The following is a 21,914-nucleotide window of genomic DNA, read 5'->3' on the forward strand; positions in this document are numbered from 1 at the left end:
TGGTTGAGTGAATGAATCTTTAAAATATTTACTGGATGCTAGACATGGTCTTAGATACTGGGGGTACTCTAATACCATCATTCTCAGCAAACTGACACAAGAACGGAAAATCAAACACTGCATGTTCTCACTCAGGCGGGTGTTGAACAATGAGAACACATGGACACAGGGAGGGGAGCACTACACACTGGGGTCTGTTGGGGGGAAATAGGGGAGGGACAGTAGGGGGTGGGGAGCTGGGGAGGGATAACTTGGGGAGAAATGCCAGATATAGGTGATGGGGAGGAAGGCAGCAAACCACACTGCCATGTGTGTACCTATGCAACAATCTCGCATGTTCTTCACATGTACCCCCAAACCTAAAATGCAATAAAAAATAATTAGCCAGGACTCAATACCCATCAACATCAATTTCAAGAACAGGAACAATAAATGTAAGTATATGAGAAGTATTCCACTTGGGGACTTTGTGGACAATACAAAAATACAAATAAGGAGACATTCTTTTCATACTATTCTGGTTCAATTACTTTGTTCTCTGTACTAGCTGGAGAGCACATATTCTCCCACCATGAAAGAAAGCTGGGTGGGGAGTGGGGCGGTCATTCAACCTAAGCCAATCACATGTGCTTTGGGCAGTCAATAGTAAGACAAATCACATCCAGTTTACTATAGACTCAATTAAAATAGAAAGAAAATATTCCCTGAAATGTAGCCTCTGATGCTTGGTAACAGTGCTTTGGAGTTTGACAGATGTAGACAGTCAATCACCTTTACATCTGCCAAAATATGTATTCTACAACAGCTAGAAAGATAAAATGTCTAAAACCACAACGTGAGGAGTTGAATATTGAAAATTCCATACGTTTTGCAGATTGATGTGAAATCCTATGAGAAAAACCAGCACATGAGGGTTCTTGTTGCAACTAACTTACAGGAAAGGAATCCTAATCTCTGAAAGGCAGGTATAAGAAAGATTACTGGTTATAAAGGAATACGGTCACACTATCCTTCAAAATGGGCAGAGCCACAGCAAGCCACAGACCTCATCAGGTCTGATAACCAGCTCCTGGAAATGGGTGATTTGGATGTGGTTGGTCAGGCCAACTGTATGAGACTTGGCCTTCCTGGTGAAGTAGCCAAACAAATAAGGATACTTCAAATCTGCCATTCGAGGGAACGGAGTTGGACAGTTGGGAACAGGATTTAGGGCTGAGCATCTAACTTCTCAATCAGATAAAGGGCAAGGTGACTCTCCTCCTCCCAGCTTGGGTAGGAAGTGCAATCAGTCTGAGTTCACAACAGGGAAGGCAAATCTGCCTGTTCTGATGTCTTCTCTTACAAATGTAGTCCTTGCTCACTCTATTGTAGGCACACTGGCCTCCTCACTGTTCCTTGGATGTGCCACGCATGCTCCTATAAGGGCCTTTGCACTTGGTGCTCTCCGTGCCAGGCACGCTCCTCCCCCTGATTTCCTCACGGCCCCCCTTTCTCACTTCCTTCAAGTCTCTCCTACTTTCGCAGTGAGGCCTACAGTATTCGTTTTTGATTGAAGCCATAACAGATAACCACAGCTGACTGGCTTAGTATATACAGGGTGAATTCCCATATACACTTCTTCATTTTCTTATAATTCTGTAGGTCAGAGAATCAGAGTGGGCCAAATCAAACTGAAGTCGAGATGATGCTAAAATCGAAGGGGACAGTCTGCGTTTCCTTCTGAGGGCTCTAAGGGAGGCTCCCTTGTAGGACAGAGGTCTCTGTTTCCTTTCTGTCAGCTGAAGGCTGCTCCTGGCTTCTAGAGACTTCCTGCAATCCTTAGTGCTGGCCCCCTGCCTCCATCTTCAAAGCCAGACAGGAGTCTCTCTCACACTTCAAGGCTTTTCTCTTTTTTCTTCCTTCTTCAAATGTTATGAATGGCATTTATTTAGTAACACTGACATTTGTATTAAAATGGGACTATACATTGAAAAAAATCACTGTATTATAAAAATTTCTCTGGACTTTAAAATTGGAATAAAATTTATAAACATATATCCTTACTTCTTTAGAGATAGCTGCTTCTTATCTAGGTAGAAAGAAAATGAAATGGCTAATATTTACTCAATTTTAAAACGTATCTAAGGAAAGGTATCTTAAGAATACTCAGTTTTTAATCTGGGTTATAAATTTTTTCGTTTTGTTTTTTTGAGACAGTTGCCCAGGCTGGGGTACAGTGGCACAATCTCGGCTCACTGCAACCTCTGCCTCCCAGGTTCAAGCGATTTTCCTGCCTCAGCCTCCTGAGTAACTGGGATTACAAGTGGTTGCCACCATGCCAAGTTAATTTTTGATTTTTAGTAAAGATAGGGTTTCACCATGTTGGCCAGGCTGGTGACCTCAAGTGATACACCCACCTTGGCCTCCGAAGTGCTGGGATTACAGGCATGAGCCACCGAGCCTGGCCAAATTGGGTTATAAATTGTGAATAAGAAAATCACAGAGGTAAGGCACCCTCAAATCACTTAATATCAATGGGCATATGATATCCACCTAACTTACCACTGGTGATATTAACCATGATCACTTGGTTAATATAATTTGGTTAAAGTGGTGACTGTCAACTTTCTCCACTGTAAAGTTGCTATTTTTTTTTCTTTCCATACTCTAATCTTCAGAAATGAATCATTAAGTTCTGTCCACACTCAAAGGGATGCTTTATTTATTACCATTTCAAAAAAAAAGTATAGAAAAGTTACAAAAATTCTACAATAAATTCCCATATACATTTCATCTAGATTCACCACTGATAACATTTTCCATATGTGGTTTATCAAGATCTCTCCTGCTCCTTCTACAAATATGCATATTATTGCTATTGATATGATTATTTGGACTGAGCCATTTGAGAGTAAGTTGAAGATATCATAATTTTTTATCCCATATACTTCATCATGTATACCCTAAGAACAAGAAATTCTTTCATCTTCACAGTACAGTGACCAATTTCATGAAACTTAGCATTAATATAATACTATTATCCAATATAGAGACCGGCTCTTCCACTTTTGTCTTTGATGGAGTATCTGGTACTAGCTGTCTTGCCTTAACTGTAAAACTGGATGAAATACCAAAGGCAAGTGTTTTCAGACATTGGAGAAGAAGCAACATGAGGCAGAGTAGGCGATGCAAGACTGCAATCAATCCCTGAAGGCAGGGAAACCTAAGAGGTGGACCTCATGATGAGTCTGGCTCCCCGCCTAGGGAAATTTTCCTGACTACAGAGTAGCGATCCAGAATCCAAGCAGAGTACAACAGTCCCTCTGAACTGAGGAGAAAGAGATCAGAGGTTGGGGCAGCCAGAGTGCCAGAATCCGCACGGCAGGGCCCCAGGGAGGTGAGAGCTGTGCGGGTTACATAAATAAAATCATGAGTTCATACTAATACCTCTACTTCCAATCTAATAGCACTAGGCTTTCTCTAGCCTTCCCCCAGCCCATATTTCTGGCTCCCTTTCCGAAGCTCAGTTTGAGAGCAGATTGGCAAAGTTGTCATTTCTACTGCCCAGTTTCCTAGCCGAGGGAAAAACTGCCAGTGATAAGGTGTGTAAAAGGAGGGACTTGGACCAACAATCATTGGCATGAAACCCAGAGAATCAATGATACAAAACTCAGAAAATAACAGATTTGGTGAGAGAGTTCACTGAACATAAATAAAAATGTAGAGGGTAGACAACAGCATATTTGCCTTCTAAATTCCCAGTTATTTAGTTGTAGTGTGTTTTTAAATTGACTCACTTACTACCTCTTACTACAGCTCCTTCCTTTCCGAGTTCTGTATTTTGATTCCTTTCTTTATTGTCTGCTGTCCATCTTTCAGAAATGTTTTCAAGAAAGGTTCATGGATTTGGTTTCCTTTGGTTCCATGATTATTACCTTGGCCACATATTGTAATGAACTTGAGAACTTCTGAAAAACTACTGACTTTTGGGCATCATCCCAGACCAATTCAGTCAGGTTCTCTGAGGGTAAGATTCATGCAACAATATTCAAAAAAAATTCTTCAAGTGAGTCTAATATGCAAACGAATCTCTCTAATCTCAAAGAAATTACACAAACAGGCTCTCTTAGGGGGGAAAAGAAAGACCAAAGAAAGTTGCAAGAGAAGTTCAAAAACACAGGGTTGATTTAACAATGTTAGTTTGTTGCCTTTATACTAAAGGGACGCCTTGGTTTTTTTAAAAATTGCATCACATTTTTCTTTCTCTCACAACTATATAAACTGGTGCTTTTCAAATTTTAATGTCCATTGGAATCATTTTTGCATCTGATCAAAATGCAGATTCTGATTCAGTAAATCTGGAATGGCAACTGAGATTCTGCAGTTCTAATAAGCTCACAGGTGATGCCAATGCTGCTGGTTCATGGACCATACTTTTGAGTAGCAATGGTATAAACCCTGCTCCTCTGTCTCCCGTAATGACAATTGCTATGGAGGAATCTGGGGCTACCTGAACATAGCCATTGTTTCCCATTTGAGTGGCTTGCTTCTTTTTCTTGGATGTTAATATGATTTTCTTCTTATCTTTGAAATTCAGATGCAATTAGGTTATATGTGTTAAGGCATAAAATAAAGATTGCCACACTGATATTGCATTTGCCTCTGAACCCTTTTTTGTTCTTGTGCCTGTGAGGCCTGACTCCACAAGACTTTCAGTTCTTCCTGAGAACTTTTCACAGTATTGACAGGACGCCTGGCCTACCTAGTGACTGAGATTCTGATTTCCTTATTTATGCATTTGTTACAATCAAATGGGTTTGTTCTTTGCAAACAAAAAATTAAGACTATAGATTTTAAACCAGACAATATAAAAATAAAGACTGCATGGAATGCTGTGTCAAAAAGCAACATTAATGCAAAAAAAAAAAAAATGTAGTTATAGTGGTGGCTGGCAGAAAGAAGGGCAAGGACAAAGAAGGTTTCCTAATCCAATGGGCTTCTTACAAGTCATTATTTGAGCTAGTTTGATTGACAGACTCATAAATAAGAAAAAAGGGTAAAAAAAAAAAGAGAGAGAGAGGAAGAAAAAACAAAATATTAGCATGTGATGCTAAATGATGCTAGAATACTTTAAACCAAGTAAAAGCTGTAAATTAAGAAATAAGTATAACAAAATTTTAAACAAATAGTAAGGCAAAATTTTAAACTAAGAAAATTATTTTTGAAAGCCCTAATAAAACGGAAGTATAAGATGAGCTATAAGATCAGTGGAATAAAGATTGGAGCAAGAAGATAAATTTAAAAAGAAAATCAGAAGGTTAAAAGCACTAAGGTCAAAGTTAAAAATGAGGTTAGTTATGAAATAATTTAAAACAGATATTCTAAGGTTGAAAGCCAACAGGGTAAAAAGGTAAGATATAAAATAGGATATGAGATACTTTAATCCTACGTGTCAGTAGGATTAAAGATAAAAATAATCAGATGATTTATATGGATGTTAAAATACCATCAAAACTTAAAAAAAAATACGTTAGAAGAAAAAAGAAGAGAAAACAAACAAGGAGTAAGAGGGCTTGGCGCTTATCTGTCTTTTCCCCAATCTTTTAATGGAGTAGTGGTATCTTAATGGGGGAATAACCCAAGAGTACAGACAGCAATGTGACACCTTGGTCATGGAGGCTCCCCCTTGATCCCCACAGCAAGTACCAGAAGGCCAGCCTCAGTGGCAGTAACCAGAGAAGACAGACAGGAGGTTTCATACCGCAAACTCACAGCTGGATAGCACCAACCTGACCCAGGAGAAACTCCCTGGCCTGCCAGTTACATTCCCTCCTGGATTATCTCCTCCAAATTTAGCCCACGCACAGAGTCAGGGAAACTACCCTCTCTAGATCAATAACCTATGAAAACTCAGGTTTCAACAGTTGTCTCGTGTCTCTAGAGAGTTTAAGGACGGGCCCAGCCTCCAGATTTTCTAAAAAGGTATTTATGAAATAAATGTTTATTGATCCTCTCCCCCGTCCCAGGCAGTGTACTAGACTCCAAGAATGCAATGATGAATGAACAACAGAGCTATCTTAACAGAGGTCCAGACTTGCTACATGCAGCAGATAGGGATGTTTTAACAGGTAGTTTGAATGCATCACCAATGGCACAAATGGAAGCGTTGGCTTTGAGCAGGAGAAGGGTCACATTTCTTCTGCAGCTGGAAGGCAAGCGAGGACATGGGAGGACAAAAGTAAGGAAGGTTGAAAGTTGGGGATAGCATGACCATGGGCAGAATTTTCTTGGTGAAGTAGGGGTTTTCCTGAGAGAGAGAGGAGTCTGGAAATAAGCCAAGGTCTTGAGGTAAGTGAGAGAGAGAGATCTGGGAGGGTCATAAAGGAAATTCGAGAAGGAGCTAGGAACGAGTAAACAGTCTGACAGACAGCAGTGCAGGCCAAGCGAAGGCTGGAGGTGGTGCCGATCTGCCTGACAGGAGTGTTAGGGCATCCAGGTGCTGGAGACATACATGACTAATTACAATACAATATGAAGAGTCTCAGTGCGACAGGATAACTTATTGAGACATGACTCTGTTTGTTCTCCTTCCATTTTCTCCCTCACTCATTTTCAAGAATGGCTCTGGGGCTAGTTACATCAGGGGAGTTTTGAAGAAAACCTCCTGCCAGGCCCTTTATTTTTTTTCTTTTTTTTTTAAAGCAGAAATCTCAAAGCAGCCTTCTCCAGATTGAATAATACTTTTACAGATAGGTTTCATTTGTAATGAATAGTGTTTTGAAGTCTTCAAAAATAGTTGCCAACATTTTAAAAGTAGATTTTGCATAAAATCTAGATTTCAGCTTTTCCTGGAAAAAATCAGATGATCTCACAATACTGGGCCTAGATTTTCACCCAGCTACAATTGCTTGGAGCTGAGTAATGTCTGTCCCTTTAAAGGAGGAAAAACCTCCAGTTTACTCTGATCCCTACCATTTTCTCTGCCAACATCATTCATTCAGGTTAGCTGCCTGGTCTCGGCAGCCTTTGCGGCCCTCTCTAAATAAAGCTGGAGATTATGTTTGGGGGAAGGAGTAGAGACAGAAACAATAAACAGGTGTGCAGCTCCTTGGGCGTGGCAAAGCCCAGGAGGGAAATAGGGACACAATGCCCCTAAGGCCTGGAGCTTTCAGCATTAGCAAAGACTCCTACCCAGAAAGTGGAAGAGATGGTAAGGATACCAAGCAGCAGGCTCTGACAATGACAATTATCTAGGGCAGTCTGAGAATGAAGGGGTCCTTTCCCTGGTTCCTGAAATCCCGGGTCCTTGTGAAAATTCTAAAGAGGGTCTGGGGAAGGGAGGGGGCAGGAGAGTTCACAGTGACTCTCCAATCATTTTCTAACAGCCCTTGGGCAGGTGGCGTGAAGTCAGACTTAATGAGAGAAAATAAGAATATGCATCACTTCTTGCACATGCACGTTAGTAGAATACGATGTTAAACATCAAAATGGAGATTTAAAGAAAGGGCTAAGAGCAAAGAAGTGGGTGAGGTTAAGTTTTGACTAAAATAGTTATGGAAGTTTTCACAGAGGAGGTGCAATTTGAGCTTAGTTTTGAAGGATGAGTAGGAGGTATCCAAATGTAAGTTAATCTACCTAAAGACAAACATTTGAGAGTGCAAAGCATATTCAGGGAACTTGCAGTAGTTCAGTGCAACTAGGCCATTAGATGTCCATCTTTCCATTAGGGGAAACAGGACAAGGGAGGAAATGGAAGAGAGTGAAACCAGAAGGGAAGGTTTAAGCCCTCATACAGTCTTCGTGACTGCATGAAGGGAGTCCCTGACTATGCTTCAGTATGCGTTCTGTGTTTAGAAAGTTAATTGGCTGGGCACAGTGGCTCATGCCTGTAATCACAGCACTTTGGGAGTTCGAGGCAGATGGATCACGAGGTCAGGAGTTGAAGACCAGCCTGACCAACATGGTGAAATCCCCGTCTCTCCTAAAAATACAAAAATTAGCCAAGTGTGGTGGCATGTACCTGTAATCCCAGCTACTCAGGAGCCTGAGGCAGGAGAATTGCTTGAACCCAGGAGGTGGAGGTTGCGAGATCATGCCATTGCACTTCAGCTCTGGGCGACAGAGCAAGACTCCAGCTGGGGGGTGGGGGAGAAGAGAGTTAATTGTGCTGTCTGTGTGGTCAATGCTTGGGGAAAGGAAGATTGGACAAAGGCCATTAAATAGGCTCTTGCGACAGTCCAGGTGAGAGTTGATAAGGGTTTGAACTAGAACAGTCACTGTGGGAATGGAAAGGAAGGTTTGGATTTTGATAGTCATTTATTGAGTACTTAGTGTGTGCCATGCATTGTGCTAGGTGCTGAGATTACACAAATAAATACTAAGCCTTGAGTTGAAGAAGCTCATTGATTAAGGGACAAAGATTACCACACCTGGTAGAGCCTAGAGCTGAGGCAGCTGAGACTGTGGTAACAAAGGTTACCACACCTGCCTAGAGCTGAGGCAGCTGAGACTCAAGCCTAAGTCACATGCGTTGTGCATTCCACCGTGGGTCACAGTCAGAGGATCTGTTTCCACGCAGGGGTTGGGGCCATCTGAGAGGTGAGAAACAAGAAACTCACTTTTTCCTCTACAGGGCTATTACAATTATTCTTGCTGGCTAAAGGGATCAAATGATCAAAATCTTTAATTTTCAATTTGACAGAAGGAACTCCACTAGATGAGCAATTTTTTTAGACATAGTAACTTGTAATCATTTGGACTAAGGTGAAATTTAATTAACTCTATTGTTAAGGGAATTCCATTAATGCTTCCTCACTGTTTCCAATAAGCTTCCAAATCAGGCTGACTCTTTTCCCATTTGCAGGTATAAGGTGTTCACGGCCTCTGCCTCCTTACCACTTACTGACTTCTCTATGTAGTTTATTCTTTGAATCACACAGTACCTGGAACATAGCAGGTGTTCAGTAAGAGTGGAGGAAATGGATTCATAACACCCAACATGAGGCTTTCAGAAGCTGTGCGCTGTTATCTTTGGAGGCGATCAAACTGAAGTAGTTTGCTAGAAATGTTCATTCATTCATCCAGAAAATATTTATTGTGAATCAATACATATTTATTTTTAAAAGGCCATATTTATTTACTTATTGCCAGGCACCATTCTTGCATTGGACAAAGCAATGAACAAAACTAAGTCCCTGCTTATCCTACTGAAGTAGACAGGCAATAAACAGATTACATGAGTGTGTATACACACACAGTACATTGTTATACACATTCTATGTGAGAGGCGGTACCTGCTATGGAGAAAAACAAAACAGCAGAAATAATGATGTTGGTGGAGGGGAAGTATTCTATATATTGCCTATGGGCTGCTCCGGGAAAGCCTTTCTGAAGAATGGTATTTGAAAAGAGACATAAGGTGGGGAGAGGAGGTGATGAAATTGAGTTTCCAGATATCTGGGGACCCGGTGTTGTAGGCAGAAGAAGAAAAAAATGCAAATATTCTGATAAAGAATGAATCCTATCCCGCTGGCAGACCAGCAAGGAAGCTAGTATGAAAGGAGTGAGGAAAGGAGAGAAGAAAGAGTAGACAGTGAGTAGGAATTGATAGGATTGGAGATCCAGCCCTTTCACCTGACATTCTTCCTAAGGGTCAATCGAAAAAAATTCGTGCTGAGGGAGAGGATGACTAATTGTCATAAATAATCTTTGTGTTGGCAAATGCCTGGGACGCTTTGAGACTTTGCTAGGAGTCATGAACATCATGGGGGGTGATGAACTTGTCTGTATGGACGCTGCTGTATTTCCAACGCCTGGCACATAGGAAGAGCTCAATATATATTTGAGTGAATGTCTGAAGTTTATCTTCGCTTTTTCAGCCTTTCAGAATATTAATAACTAAACTGTCTCTTGCAGTCTAACGTGGTGGGGGGCTGGAAGGAGGAGCTGTAACTGAAACTCAACCTATAGATATTATGCATACATACCATTAACGGGCAAACAACAAACAAAGGATGCCTTGTGCTTTGTTAATGTCTGTTAGCTTCCAGCATTCTGTCTCCAGGGTGGCACTCACTGTGCCATTTAGACTGGAGAGATTACAACCATTCTGTGATGTCTTAGCAAATACTGGCACCTGACCTGTCCAGATATTACTGGCAACGCCTGAGATCTTTTTCCATCACATGACCAAAGCCCTGTTTGCGGAGGGTGGTGGTACTTCCCTACTTTTGCAACACCCTTGAGTATCTGTTATCTAAAAGGTACTATGAACTCCAAATTCCTCCAAACTAATTATTCATTTTAGACTGTTTATAAACATGCATGTTTCAGAAAGTGTTACAAAATCAGTGTGGTCGCTTCCAAGAGTGAAAGTGTTAGATGATCATTCTGCCCAAAAGGGGTTTGTAAATAAGTAAATCCATCTCCCGGTCTCTGGTTACATTAGTTCCCTTCACTTTACTGCACCATGCAAAATCCGTTAGTGCCATAAAATCATTCTTTCACTTTACACTTTGAACGGAAAGTCCCAGTGTATTTCATGACAATTAAACAAACTGCCTAGTGCTTAATTAGTGGGAATTCAATTTGCAAAACTCCATGTGAGCCCAATGGAAAAAGATGCAATGCCTCCGCCAGCCGGTACTGCGACACCTCGTTTGCCCGGAACTCTGCTCTAGCACTTTCTCCCCACCCCCACCCACCGCCTGGGGTTTTCCCCGCCAAGTCCTGGCCCAGGACCCGGACGCGCTGGGGTCCCGCCCGGCCGCGGCCCGTCCTAGACCGGAGTTCCCGCCCCAAGGCCCTTCTGAGGCGGCCGTCGACCTTCGCGTAACCCGTGCCCAAAAGGGCCGCTCGGAAACTGCTGTGTCAGAATGGTTCGAGGAGTCCTGAGTCAGAGCCAGCTTTAATTCAGGAGAGATGACTACCCGGGGCTGGCCCGCAGAGACGCAGCCGGGAAGGGTGTGGCGCAGCTGTCGGGAGAGCGCGGCGCAGCTGTCGGGAGAGCGCGCCCAAGCCGGGCCGCCTCGGCTCCGCCCTCAGCCCTAGGGTCCCCGCGGTCCCCAACCCCGCCGCCCACCCGGGCCCCAGGGCCGGCGTCTGGAGAACTGCGGGTGCAGAGGGGCAGCGCGCACGCGCGGAGGACGGCGAGCAGGCCTCGCCCCCTCTCACGTGCCACTCAGCGTGCGCCCAGACACGTGCGGACGCACGTGACAGCGCCGCGTCCGGCTCCGGTTCCCTCACCCCGCGCGGCTGTACTTTGAACCCAGGCGTGGGAGACTGGAGCTGGGAAAGGAGGAAGGAAAACCGGGCGGGGAGGCCGGCCTAGGGGAGAATGATATCATCTGCAGCTTTATCGCTAGGCAACCTAAGAATGCTTCTCTGTCTCCAATCCTAGAGCTCCTGGAAGAGCTCAAGGCTGATGACGGTTTCCCCCTCCTTCCTTCTCCCCATCCCCGCAAACAGCGCTCCAACGGTGATTGAAGGAGCAAGGGTTGGTTTACTAGCTTTAAAATGAGGATCTTACAGGCACAGCTTAGAAATCGATCCATTATCGCAACCACTTGGGTCTACAGAGGCCTTCGGGGATGCCTGCAGTCAGGTGCCTCTCTGGTCATACGCAGTTTACACAACCATGATATGGCTATGCAGATAAGTCTTGTTTAAGATAAGATATATTTGAAAACTAAGTCCTGTTAAGGTACCTTAGAATCCTGTGTCGTTATAGTGTCATATGATGACATTATAAAGTTTTTCTGTTTTTTTCTGGTTGCTCTAAGTTGCAGGTCGCCAAGAGTTGGGGCCAGACTTCAGTCCCCGTGTTACAGATACTTTTCGAATCACAGTGAGGAAGCTGCGAGGCCGCATATGGAAGCAACATGTATTAAACTATCTGGCAGATACTCACTATCTCTGTTGTGCAGCACATAATATTCTCTGTGCACACCCATATGGAAAAGGCTCCAAAATTGAAACCTTAGCTAAAGTTCACAGTGCCCTAAAAATACTCTATATAAAAACTGAAGCACACGGCCCTCTCTCCAGCTTGCTGGATTCTAGAGGTTTTCTCTGACCAGCTTTATTGGTTATTTTGGTCCTGGATCCCTTCTGTTACAGAGAACCTCTAGAACACAACTGGGATCACGCAGGTTCAGAGGGGCAGAAAGCCCACCAGATAACGTGGAGGCTTCCAAACTAGGAAAGACACATTTCTGGATGTCTCCAAAGTGAGTGGACGGTGGGATAGTATGGTTAATTGTAGGAGATTTTGAAAATTATTTCCCTAAACTTTCGTCTCTCTCAAAATTATTGTATTCTCTATGCCATCATTTAGCAAGGTTATTAGGGTGATCATCTTTTCTCCTCCACCAACAAGTATACTCTGCCTCTTAGGATCACACATGGACTAGCTCAACTCATTCCATGAGAAAACCTCAGCCTATCCCTCCCCATTACTAAAACTATGGTATAAAAGTATAAAGAGCACTAGACTCAGAACAAAAAGTCCTGGTTCTGTTACTGAGCTATATGACCTTGGACTAGTTCTTTGCCTCAGCCTCCTCCCAAAAGTTTTTGAAAATGAGGCCTTAGGATGCCATGTTTCCCCTCTAGGTCTCTCTCTCTCTCTCTCTCTCTCTCTCTCTCTCTCTCTCTCTCTCGCTCCCCCCACCCCCTCCCCACCCCCATCTCTCCCTCTCTCCCTCCTTCCCTCCCTCCCCCTTACTTTACTCACAGGGAAAGAAGTCACCATTAGTTTCTTTTGGAGGAGGTGAGACACAGAGCTGCTTATGAGGTACTGCTGTCTTGCTGTCCTTTTCCCCTACCACATAAGATATGATCATGCTCTGAATGCTATCATATCTCACTTTGCAGCAGGAAATATCATGACTCCCTTGTTTCAGCCCATGGTTCAGATCCTCAGGAGGCGATGTTGGTGAGAGCCAGCATAGTAGTCAAGTTCTAAAGAGACTGGCAAGTTAGGAAATCTTGCTGAGACCTCAAGTCAAATATAGTCAATTAAACTGTACTGCAGCTTATTGTAAATGGCACTTTTTAAAGTTTAATTTCCAGTTGTTCATTGGTAGTGTATAAGAATACAAAGTATATTTGTTTACTGACGTTTTCTTCTGTAACTTTTCTAAATTCATGTATTTGTTATAGTAGGTTTTTTTTTTTTTTTTTTTTTTTTTGGTAGATCGATTCCCTGTGATTTATGTATCTGATAATGTCATCTCTAAATAGAGTTTTACCATAAAAATGTAAATAAATAAACTGTAGTGCAGCTTAACCCAGAACCAGGGTATGCCAGAGCCTTCTCTTTGGAGATGGCCTCATGCACTCATTGTGTTGTTCCTTCTGTAAAACCCAGTTACTTCTCACCTAGGCCTCCTCACTTAGACACCATTAGTAGCTCCCACCCCCACCACAGTATTGTATCCATCCCTGGATAGCACTTACTGTGTTGCAATGTAATTTATTTTAGTATAGGTCTATCACCCCCACTATACTCTGAGACCTTCAGAGGTTAATCTTTGATTCCCTAGCATTGCCATAGCACTTCACATACAGTGAGCAAAACAAATATCTGAATCGTCACACCGCTTATTGAATCTGTAACTTCAAGAAGAAAAGGAATGTGCTGCAATCATTGAGAAGACTGAAACCCCTCACCATGGGTGTGTCTAAATTCAGAGGTGGCATCCAGGCCTGCACACCCACCCTGCCAGTTTCCCAGAATACTTTTGCATTCTGCCGGCCACTCAAGAGGTCCAAAACCCAGAGGCAGAGGAGGTTACATACAAGAAGCAGGAGCCAGAGTCATCCTTAAATCAAAATGCTGAATCAGTTTCACTAGTGGTGCTCGATCCCCTATTCTTAGCAACTGGAGAGAAGTGTTCATCCAATCAATTAACTTATTCCTGACTTGCAAATTTGTTTATTTGGTGGTTAGTTATGGACTAAAACCATTAGCAAGTTGCTTTTATTTTTATGGAATAAAATGATGGAGAAATATATAAAGTATTTGAAGGCTTTTGCGTAAGTAATCTGATGAAGAGCATTGCTGAGAATCTGGAAGTTAAAGGAAACAAAAAAGCTTTGGGAAGAAAAGGTCACAGATTCTACAAATTCACACAACTTACTTGTAGAACAACCCCTCAGGTCTTCTGTTAGAGCCTATTTACTCTAATTTTAGCACATGTCAAATGGGTGTGGTTGTGTTTAAATGGTTCCCCAGCCCACAGTAAGTCAGAGGTAGCAAATTAGTTAAGAGTTGGAGGAAGCACTCTGAGGCTTCAAGAAGTGACAGCTGACAGGCTAGCTGTGCGTAAAAAGACTGAAAACCCTATAAAAAGCAGATGGAACTCAAAAAGAATTTGGTGCAGGTGCAATTACTCCCAGATGTCATACATAGTGCAGAAATGATGTTTACAATGATTGCCCTGAATTATTGAGAAAGAGTTGATATGTCCATGGTAAAACATCTCTAAGACATTTTAGAGGATATGTGTAATACATTTTAGTATGCTTTCCACTAAAATAAAAATCAAAGAAAAACAGCATTGGCTTTTGAACATAGAAGCTTTAGTTTTCTAAACTATTGACCGTTTGTTCCTCGTGTCAAACTAGGCATCACTGAATTTAGAATTTTAAAATACCAACTTTTAAAAAGGTGGTTTTATATTTGCTTGGAGTTTTCAATATGAAATCTCTGAACGACCGTAAGAAACCCAATTTAAGACAAATGTATGATTCCTAGAATAACATTTTTTAAAGTACATGCTGCACGTTTTCTAGTATAAATCCCATCTTAATCAAAGAAAATATGTGATAATTTCCCATGTCAATCCCTTAAATTTCTCTATGAGAAACTGAAACTTACATGAGACTTTAGCATGCACTGTAAATCCACCTTGAACTTGTTTAAAATAACAGTGAGGACACTGAGTAGTTCTAATATATTGAGCTGAGGGTCCAATATGTTAAGAATTTTTGTTTAATGGAAATATCAGGTTGCCACCTGAAGTAAAATACCGTGATCACAACAGTACAGCCAGCTTTTGGCAGTATAATAGTCTAAAGTCATTCATGAGAGCTCTGTTCATTTCTAGCTAATGTAAAAGTCCTTCGTGTGTTTGCCCAGCCATGTCTCCCCAGAGGTTCTGCTGGCAGTCACTTTCCATGGAAAGGTTAAGAATTGACCCATGACATAGAAAGGAGCAGGTTGAGCCTCCTTTTACATAACTTTTGAACAAATCTCAGGTGATGGGCAATAACCAAAGTCATGGCCTGGATGGCCAGAAACAAGGAACTAAATGAAAAATAGTTTCACAATGACAGGAACTAAAACTCCAGTCAAGTTTTACACAGCTATTACAGTGCTGTTTCTAAGTGCCTTGAAAACGTGCTTAAATTTAGCTCTTTGGGGTAGGAGGAAGGGCCATTTTTTCAATACAGTATAAAGTTTGCTAAGAAATATGTGTATATAAAATTAATCTTTACAAAGATTATGTAAAATATATGTATGTAAAATTAAATTTTTATGAGCATATTATACTTATAAAAGCATTATTGACTCAAGATTCATATTTGCCTGAAGTTGGAAAATCATTTTAGCTGAAATTTCACCATTACAAGTATAGAAGCCTCCTTAGTGAATTATGACTTCAGCCTTTTAATTCATTAAATCAATGACCAAAATGACATTTTTCAGATTTTCAGATGCAATATAGACAATATTATTTTTGCTTTTCTGTTCTAACTTTATCTTATCATGTTACCATATGGGCACTTGGACTAAACAACTGACCTATATAATCTGGCTCAACTCTGAAGTTTTTTTAATCTCATTATACTAAAATTATACACATGCTAAAAACATTGTATTATCCTCTGATTTAGTTTTAATCCTTTTTGGTTATGAAACTAATATTACTACAGTAGTAGCCTTAAAATCTAGCTCAAAATATTTGAAATTCTGTTTTTCCCATTATTCTGATTGAGATAGACTATTTTTCTAAAGTTCAATAAATTAACAATGCTCAAAAATCTTACATAATTTTCTAGTGTTAATTTCAATTTCCTTTTTTTTTTTTTTTTTTTTTTTTTAATGGCTTGTTATGAAGCTTCCTGAAGGCTAATCAAGTTCAGCTTACTAGGTCCAAGATACTGTAATAGGAAGTAGTTCACTGACTGAGGAATACAATAGAGCTGGCCGCTAGTGCTAGTGCTGACTCTAGGTAGCTCTATGACCTTGGGAAGATACTTAATATCTCTGGGCTTCCCTTTTTCTTTTTTTCCTATCACCAAATGCAGGGGACTGGATGAGCTGTAGTTCCTTCTGGCTCCACACTGTATGACTGGCAGTTCAGTTGCCATAAAGTCAGCAGAGGGAGCACTTTTTCTACATCTTATACAATCTCTCATTTAAAGATTGTTCAAAAATCAAGGGGTTTGTAAAGAACATTCCTGAAACTAAAAGCTGACAATCCTTCACTCAGTTTGTATCAAATCACAGACCTGAATGGAAATTTGAGAAAAGTCTAGAAATTCTTATCCTGGAATTCCATGATTAAGTCCCATGACAATTATTTTATAAAAATTAAGAAGCCAAAATGCTCTTAAATTAAGCACCCCTATGTGATCATCTATTTATACGAGACCCAGTGAAAGAGAAACACCTGACCATACAAGAGAGGCTATCTGATGTCATAGATGAAAAGTGAAAAACCTGTCAATCATAAAAACAATAGAAAATTGGGTCTAACATAAACAACCACACAAGTTAATTGGTAGGTTTTTCTTTTGCACTTTTCATTAAGATACACTGGGAACAAGCAGGTGCAGCCAGAGGCTGGAGGCTTGCAAGAGATTGGAAATGTGTGATATCAAGCCAATGACAAAAAACTGTGTATCTGAGAACCTTAGTGATTTGCATCCCTATAGTCACAGATATCTTAAAACTAATAGAGCATCCATTATGTCTTTTTTAATTATTAGACAATATCATATTGTATATTAAAGTTTTTATTCCTTAGTAAGAATTTTTAAATCACAAAATAGTGTGGCAATATTTAGGTAATAGAACTTATGGAGTGCTGAAAATACGAGAATATAAAGATAATTTCTAGTTTATCTTCACATACTAAACTTTTCTAAACCAGCTGGTTTCTTGCAGACAGTATTTATTTTTTTTTAAATAATTTAAGACAGCGTAAGCTTGTACCAAGCATAAGCATTGCAACAAAAGTGCAACTTTTCAGCAAATCCTCCCCAAGAGAGATTCTAACTCAAAATATCATTAGCACATATTTTCTCCCTACAAAAATAGCATGTCAGACATCATTAATTGGATGTATTAACAACTATGTACATAAGAGCCACCTTGTAGGCTAAGAGTTTAACGTTGTTTAAACACAGCGTTTGAGGCAAACAGTAGCAACAGCAGCAGCAAATGCACCAAACTGACGAAAAGACCCAGATATTTTCCTCACTCATAGTCAGACTGTTGTGTCTCACCCCTTACATAACATTCAAGTGAGATTTCTCACAGTGCTACCTTGGCAACAAACTAAAAATATCTAGACAAGGTCTTGGTTTAAGCCTTATTAAAAAAGCTTTCTTTGTGATTATCTGGTATCTGGTTTGGTCTCCAGAAAATACATAGACTTGGAGATAGGAAGGCCTCACAGGACTTCATTCCACATCTTTACAGCATCTCCAATCAAAACTGACAAGTTAAATGCTTTCATTCACTTTTGTCATTTAACAGAATATAGGCTGTATCAGCTTGGACTTGTTTTTTTTTTTTTTTAAGTTCAGTGCACTTTTTACAGTAAGATTATAAAAATTTAGGAACATGATTAATGAGAGTGGAAATAGATGCACTTGAGATACATATGTATAGGTACCTATCTATGGATAGAAATCTGTATAGATAGGTATCTATATATGGACTAAGAAGAAATTAAGGTGAGTCCATTGATTCATAGTCAATTTCTCAATAAAGTGTTAGCAAATGTACTAGGAATGATTCTGGCCTTCCTCATCCGTCTCCTTCCCTGACTTAGTTCTGACGATGGCCCAGCTCCGTGTTTCTTTAATAAGTGCAAGTTATTAAGAGATACCATTTAAACCACTTCAGAATAGGTTGCAACGTGAGCAACTGCACCCTCACTTCTTTGAAACATATATGCCTTTCAGAAAGCTGAATATTATAAAACAGCGAAGAGTAAATTTAATTCTAAAAGATCCTCAATCTGTTTGTGGAAAGCCTCCTAAAACAGTCAGGGCAGCTTTAAGAAGTAGCTCTAGATAACTACCTGCTGTTCCATGTCAACTGCAGTCAAGACGTCAACGGTGTTAGCATCTTCCCCCTAACCCGGTTCACCTAGCTCACCCACAGAACACTCTTCTTACTCCCTCTCGAATTCGATTCCAATTTTAAGAGATAATGGAACATGGCCTAAAAGAGGGCAAAACTTATTTGGGGGATTATTTAAAAAAAAAGAAAAAAGAACCAATGTCTTTCGTAAAGGATCTTTTACAGCTGGTGGGGGGAAGAAAGGGATGTTAGTGTGTGGAGGGTGGGGTGGTGAGGAATGAGCAAAACAGGAACTCCAAATGTACACAAAACACCTGTTTTGTTCTTGTTTATGCCTGTCGTGCATCTATCACACTTCCTCCCTTAAAGACGTTAAGGGTGTTTTTACTTCTCACTCCGCTTGAACCTCCGGCCTTTGGGACGCAGGGATTCAGGGGGCTTCCTTTCCTGGCTGCGAGGGATCTTCCTGAGCAGAGCTCTCCGGGTTCCCCGGCTCGCGGGGGCCGGCGAAGGGCAGGTGGGTGCGGCCGTGCGGGTGCGGGGGGTGCGGAGCCCCAGGGGGCGCCACCTCGTGCGGCAGGAGGGTCGCGGCGGCGGCGCCCGCCTTCTCCGGAGGGGGCGACAACACCGAGGACAGGCAGGGGAAGGCGGCGGCGGCGGCGGCAGCGGCGGCGGCGGCGGCGGCGGCGGCCGGGGCGGGGATGCCGGGGTACAGCAGCGGGAACGGGGCGGCGGCCGCCGCCGGGTACAGATACTTCTCCAGGCCGCTCTTGTCCAGGAAGGGCTGCACGTAGGCGGCGGCTGCAGAAGGCGAGAGGAAGTAGAAGGGCAGGCAGAAGGGGGCCGCGGCGGCGGCGGGCTGCGGGAAGGGCGCGCCCCCGCCTCCGCCGAACGCCACCAGCGAGCTGAGCAGGGCGGCGTCGGGTCTCAGCAGCGCGGCCGCGGCGGCAGGGTCGGGCCCCAGGAGCGCGGCTGCCGCCGCCGCCGCGCCGCCCCCCGGGCCGCCGCCGCCGCCACGGGAATCCAGCTTCATCCTCTTGGGCGCCGGCGAGTCCTCCCCGGGAGGCTCCTGCTTGATGGTGACGCGGCTCGCACCCGCGCCTTTGCCCTTCTCGCGGTCCGGCCGGGCCTCGGCTTCGCCGCCGTAGCCGCTGTCGGTGTCCGTGTCGTTCTCGGCGGCGAGCTCGGCGCTAGGCTGAGTCCGCTGGATGACCGGCACGCAGTGGGCGAGGGGCTCCAGCTTCTGCCCCGCGCGCTCCAGGCAGGGGGCGGCTGCGGACCCGGCAGCCGAGGGAGCGCCGGTGCCTTTGCTCAGAGGGACCTGTTGAGTCAACAGCTGAGGGGTGGGCAAGAACTGGGTGGCCACGGCGTGCAAGTGGTTGATCAGCTGGACACACCGCGGCTCCCTGGGTGTCCAGCTCTCAAACCGGGAGAGGTATTGCAAGACTTCTTTGGCGCATGTTTGAAATCCCGAGTGGAACGCATCCAAGTCGGACTGAATGGGCGATTTCAGAGATCGCTCCCCTAGGATGAAGATGGGGTGGGGGTGGGAGTGGGGGACGGAGAAGTGGAGGCAAGAAGAAACATACCCACGTTAAAACATCTGCTTATCACGTGGGCTCTGCATCGACTAAAGTGATCTCGGTTTTCCCCCAGTATTCAAGTGATATAATCCACCGGTTGCCGAGATAAGGGGAGGGTGGCGGAGGTGCGGAGCGGGGAGGGGGCGCTCTCCTCCCAGCTGAAAACCAAAGTGGAGAGGGTACAACCGCCACTTTAAATAAAAACCTGATTCCTCCGAGTTCTACTGAAAGCCTCTAGGATGCTTCGGGAAATGGGATCTTTCCAATGAAGGGAAAGTATAAGCAATGTAACAAATGAAAGAGAACCCTTGGGCCCACGGAAGGAGGTGGGGTACGGGTGAGGGAGCCCTGACACTGCTCCCCTGTAGGCTACCCCGCTTCATCGGGGTAGGCTGGCCTCCTTGAACTGACTTACCATTCTGTAAAGCAATTATCTTCTGATGCTGCTGCTCGGTTAAGGCGGTTAAAGCTTTTAAGTGTTTCAAAGTTAATTCCAAGACTACGGCTTTCTCCAGATGCCCCAGAGTCTGCAGTAGTGCAAAAAAGAAAGAGGCACTTGGTTACTTAAAAACACACACTTGGCTTGAATGGCTGTCCATTCAGCACAGCAATTTAAGTAACCTCTTGGAAAGAAGTACTATTCTTATACTTCTTGAGCTTTCCACAAGACAGGTTATAAATGATTTCTTGCCTTCAGCTGGGAGCACCTACTCTGAGTTTGAGGGAAACTCTGTACAGTATAGCACAAGTTGTAAGTTAGGAACTTATATTTACATTTATTCTCGTATTTTCTGGGAGTCGCACCAGGCTATTAACACGCCCTTGGAGAGCGGCAAAGAATGAAAATGTGCATCTTACTGTCAATTTCAGATGTTCAGGCAGTAGATCTTTCAGCTGAGCAATGCATTCATTAATTCGGTCTCTTCTTTTCTTTTCTATTAATCTGTGCGGTAATTTGTAGGTATCCTTAATATATGAGAGTCGTGGAAGAGAGAAAACAATAAGCGAAACATTCACTTATTGGATATTACCCTCATCTGCCCCCCCCCCCCCAAACATACTGTGTGACAAACTACACCCAAGAAACCTCTTTCCTTTCCTCTGGACTGTTCTGCAATGCAATTTATATTCAGGTATGATGTTTAATATCCCCCTGAGGGTACCCAGCAAGTCACTTAAAATTCACAGTTGTGGAAGCCCAGGGGCTGAATTATATTTGCGGGCAGAGCTTCACTGTGAAATCAATGGCCCTAATTAACTATCCATGCAGGTTATGAGGAACATCGGGAACTACACTTACCTTGGTGTCATCTCGTTTCATGCTCCTTTTGGGTTTACACATATACAAGGAGGAATAGTCCAGTCTGCAAAACAGAAATCAGCATCAGGCACCATTCGGGGAGGGGCTCTGTCCTTGCAAGCCCCATACCACTTTCTGGAGAAGAAAAAAATCAAACCAAAGCCTAGACAGATATTTGCAAGGGTGCGTGCACCTTACCCTATAAAATCTCTGTGTTCCAGTAACTGTCTCTCTTGCAAATGAGGAATTCCTTCGTCCATGTTCAACTGCTGTTCGTTTCCTCTGTTTCGATTTTTGGGGCTCTGTTCAATAATCTGTGGGACGGTAGGCTTGGGAGATCTTGGGGGGATCTTTGCGTCTCCAGTCTCTCTCTCTCGCTCTCCCTCTTCAGTGCAGTGTTGAAAGTGTGAAGCAGTTGGTCCCCCCCCACCACCGCGCTCGCACACACACACGCACACACACGCACACTCGCGCCGGCCCCACTGCGCTGGTAGTTTGCTCTCACTCCAGGCAGTGTTTGGCCACAGGGCACGCGCGTCGCCGGCCAGACCAGCACCCAGCTCACGTGCGGAACGTACCATCCGCGGTCCAGCCCGGAGGGGGGCGGGGGAGGAGGGGCCGGGCCGGGAGGGGGCGTCGGGAGAAGGCGGCGAAAGGAGGAGAACGGCGGGAGGGGGCGGGGACACCTGGTCAGGGCCACCGGAAAGGAAAAACAACTTCGGCCAAGCTA

At 43.3% G+C, this 21,914-nt stretch overlaps 2 protein-coding genes across 2 annotated transcripts in view; one reads left to right on the forward strand and one right to left on the reverse strand.

Moving 5' to 3' along the window:
* Positions 1 to 18,601: 18,601 nt before the first annotated feature.
* On the reverse strand, positions 18,602 to 21,782 carry BHLHE41 (basic helix-loop-helix family member e41). Its single transcript, XM_039472017.2, has 5 exons — positions 21,383 to 21,782; positions 21,185 to 21,248; positions 20,743 to 20,850; positions 20,300 to 20,411; positions 18,602 to 19,825 (listed from the first exon to the last, which is right to left on the reverse strand). The coding sequence occupies exons 1-5, from the start codon at positions 21,763 to 21,765 to the stop codon at positions 18,732 to 18,734; spliced, it is 1,761 nt and encodes a 586-aa protein (XP_039327951.1). The 5' UTR covers positions 21,766 to 21,782; the 3' UTR covers positions 18,602 to 18,731.
* Positions 18,765 to 21,914, forward strand: part of SSPN (sarcospan) — a 107,818-nt gene continuing 104,668 nt past the window's right edge. Inside the window, exon 1 of the mRNA XM_074402940.1 lies at positions 18,765 to 18,818. The gene's annotated coding sequence lies outside the window, so the exon portion shown is untranslated. The remainder of the gene's footprint in view (positions 18,819 to 21,914) is intronic.

The sequence above is a fragment of the Saimiri boliviensis genome, chromosome 7 (assembly GCF_048565385.1).
Source record: "Saimiri boliviensis isolate mSaiBol1 chromosome 7, mSaiBol1.pri, whole genome shotgun sequence".
NCBI lineage: Eukaryota > Metazoa > Chordata > Mammalia > Primates > Cebidae > Saimiri > Saimiri boliviensis.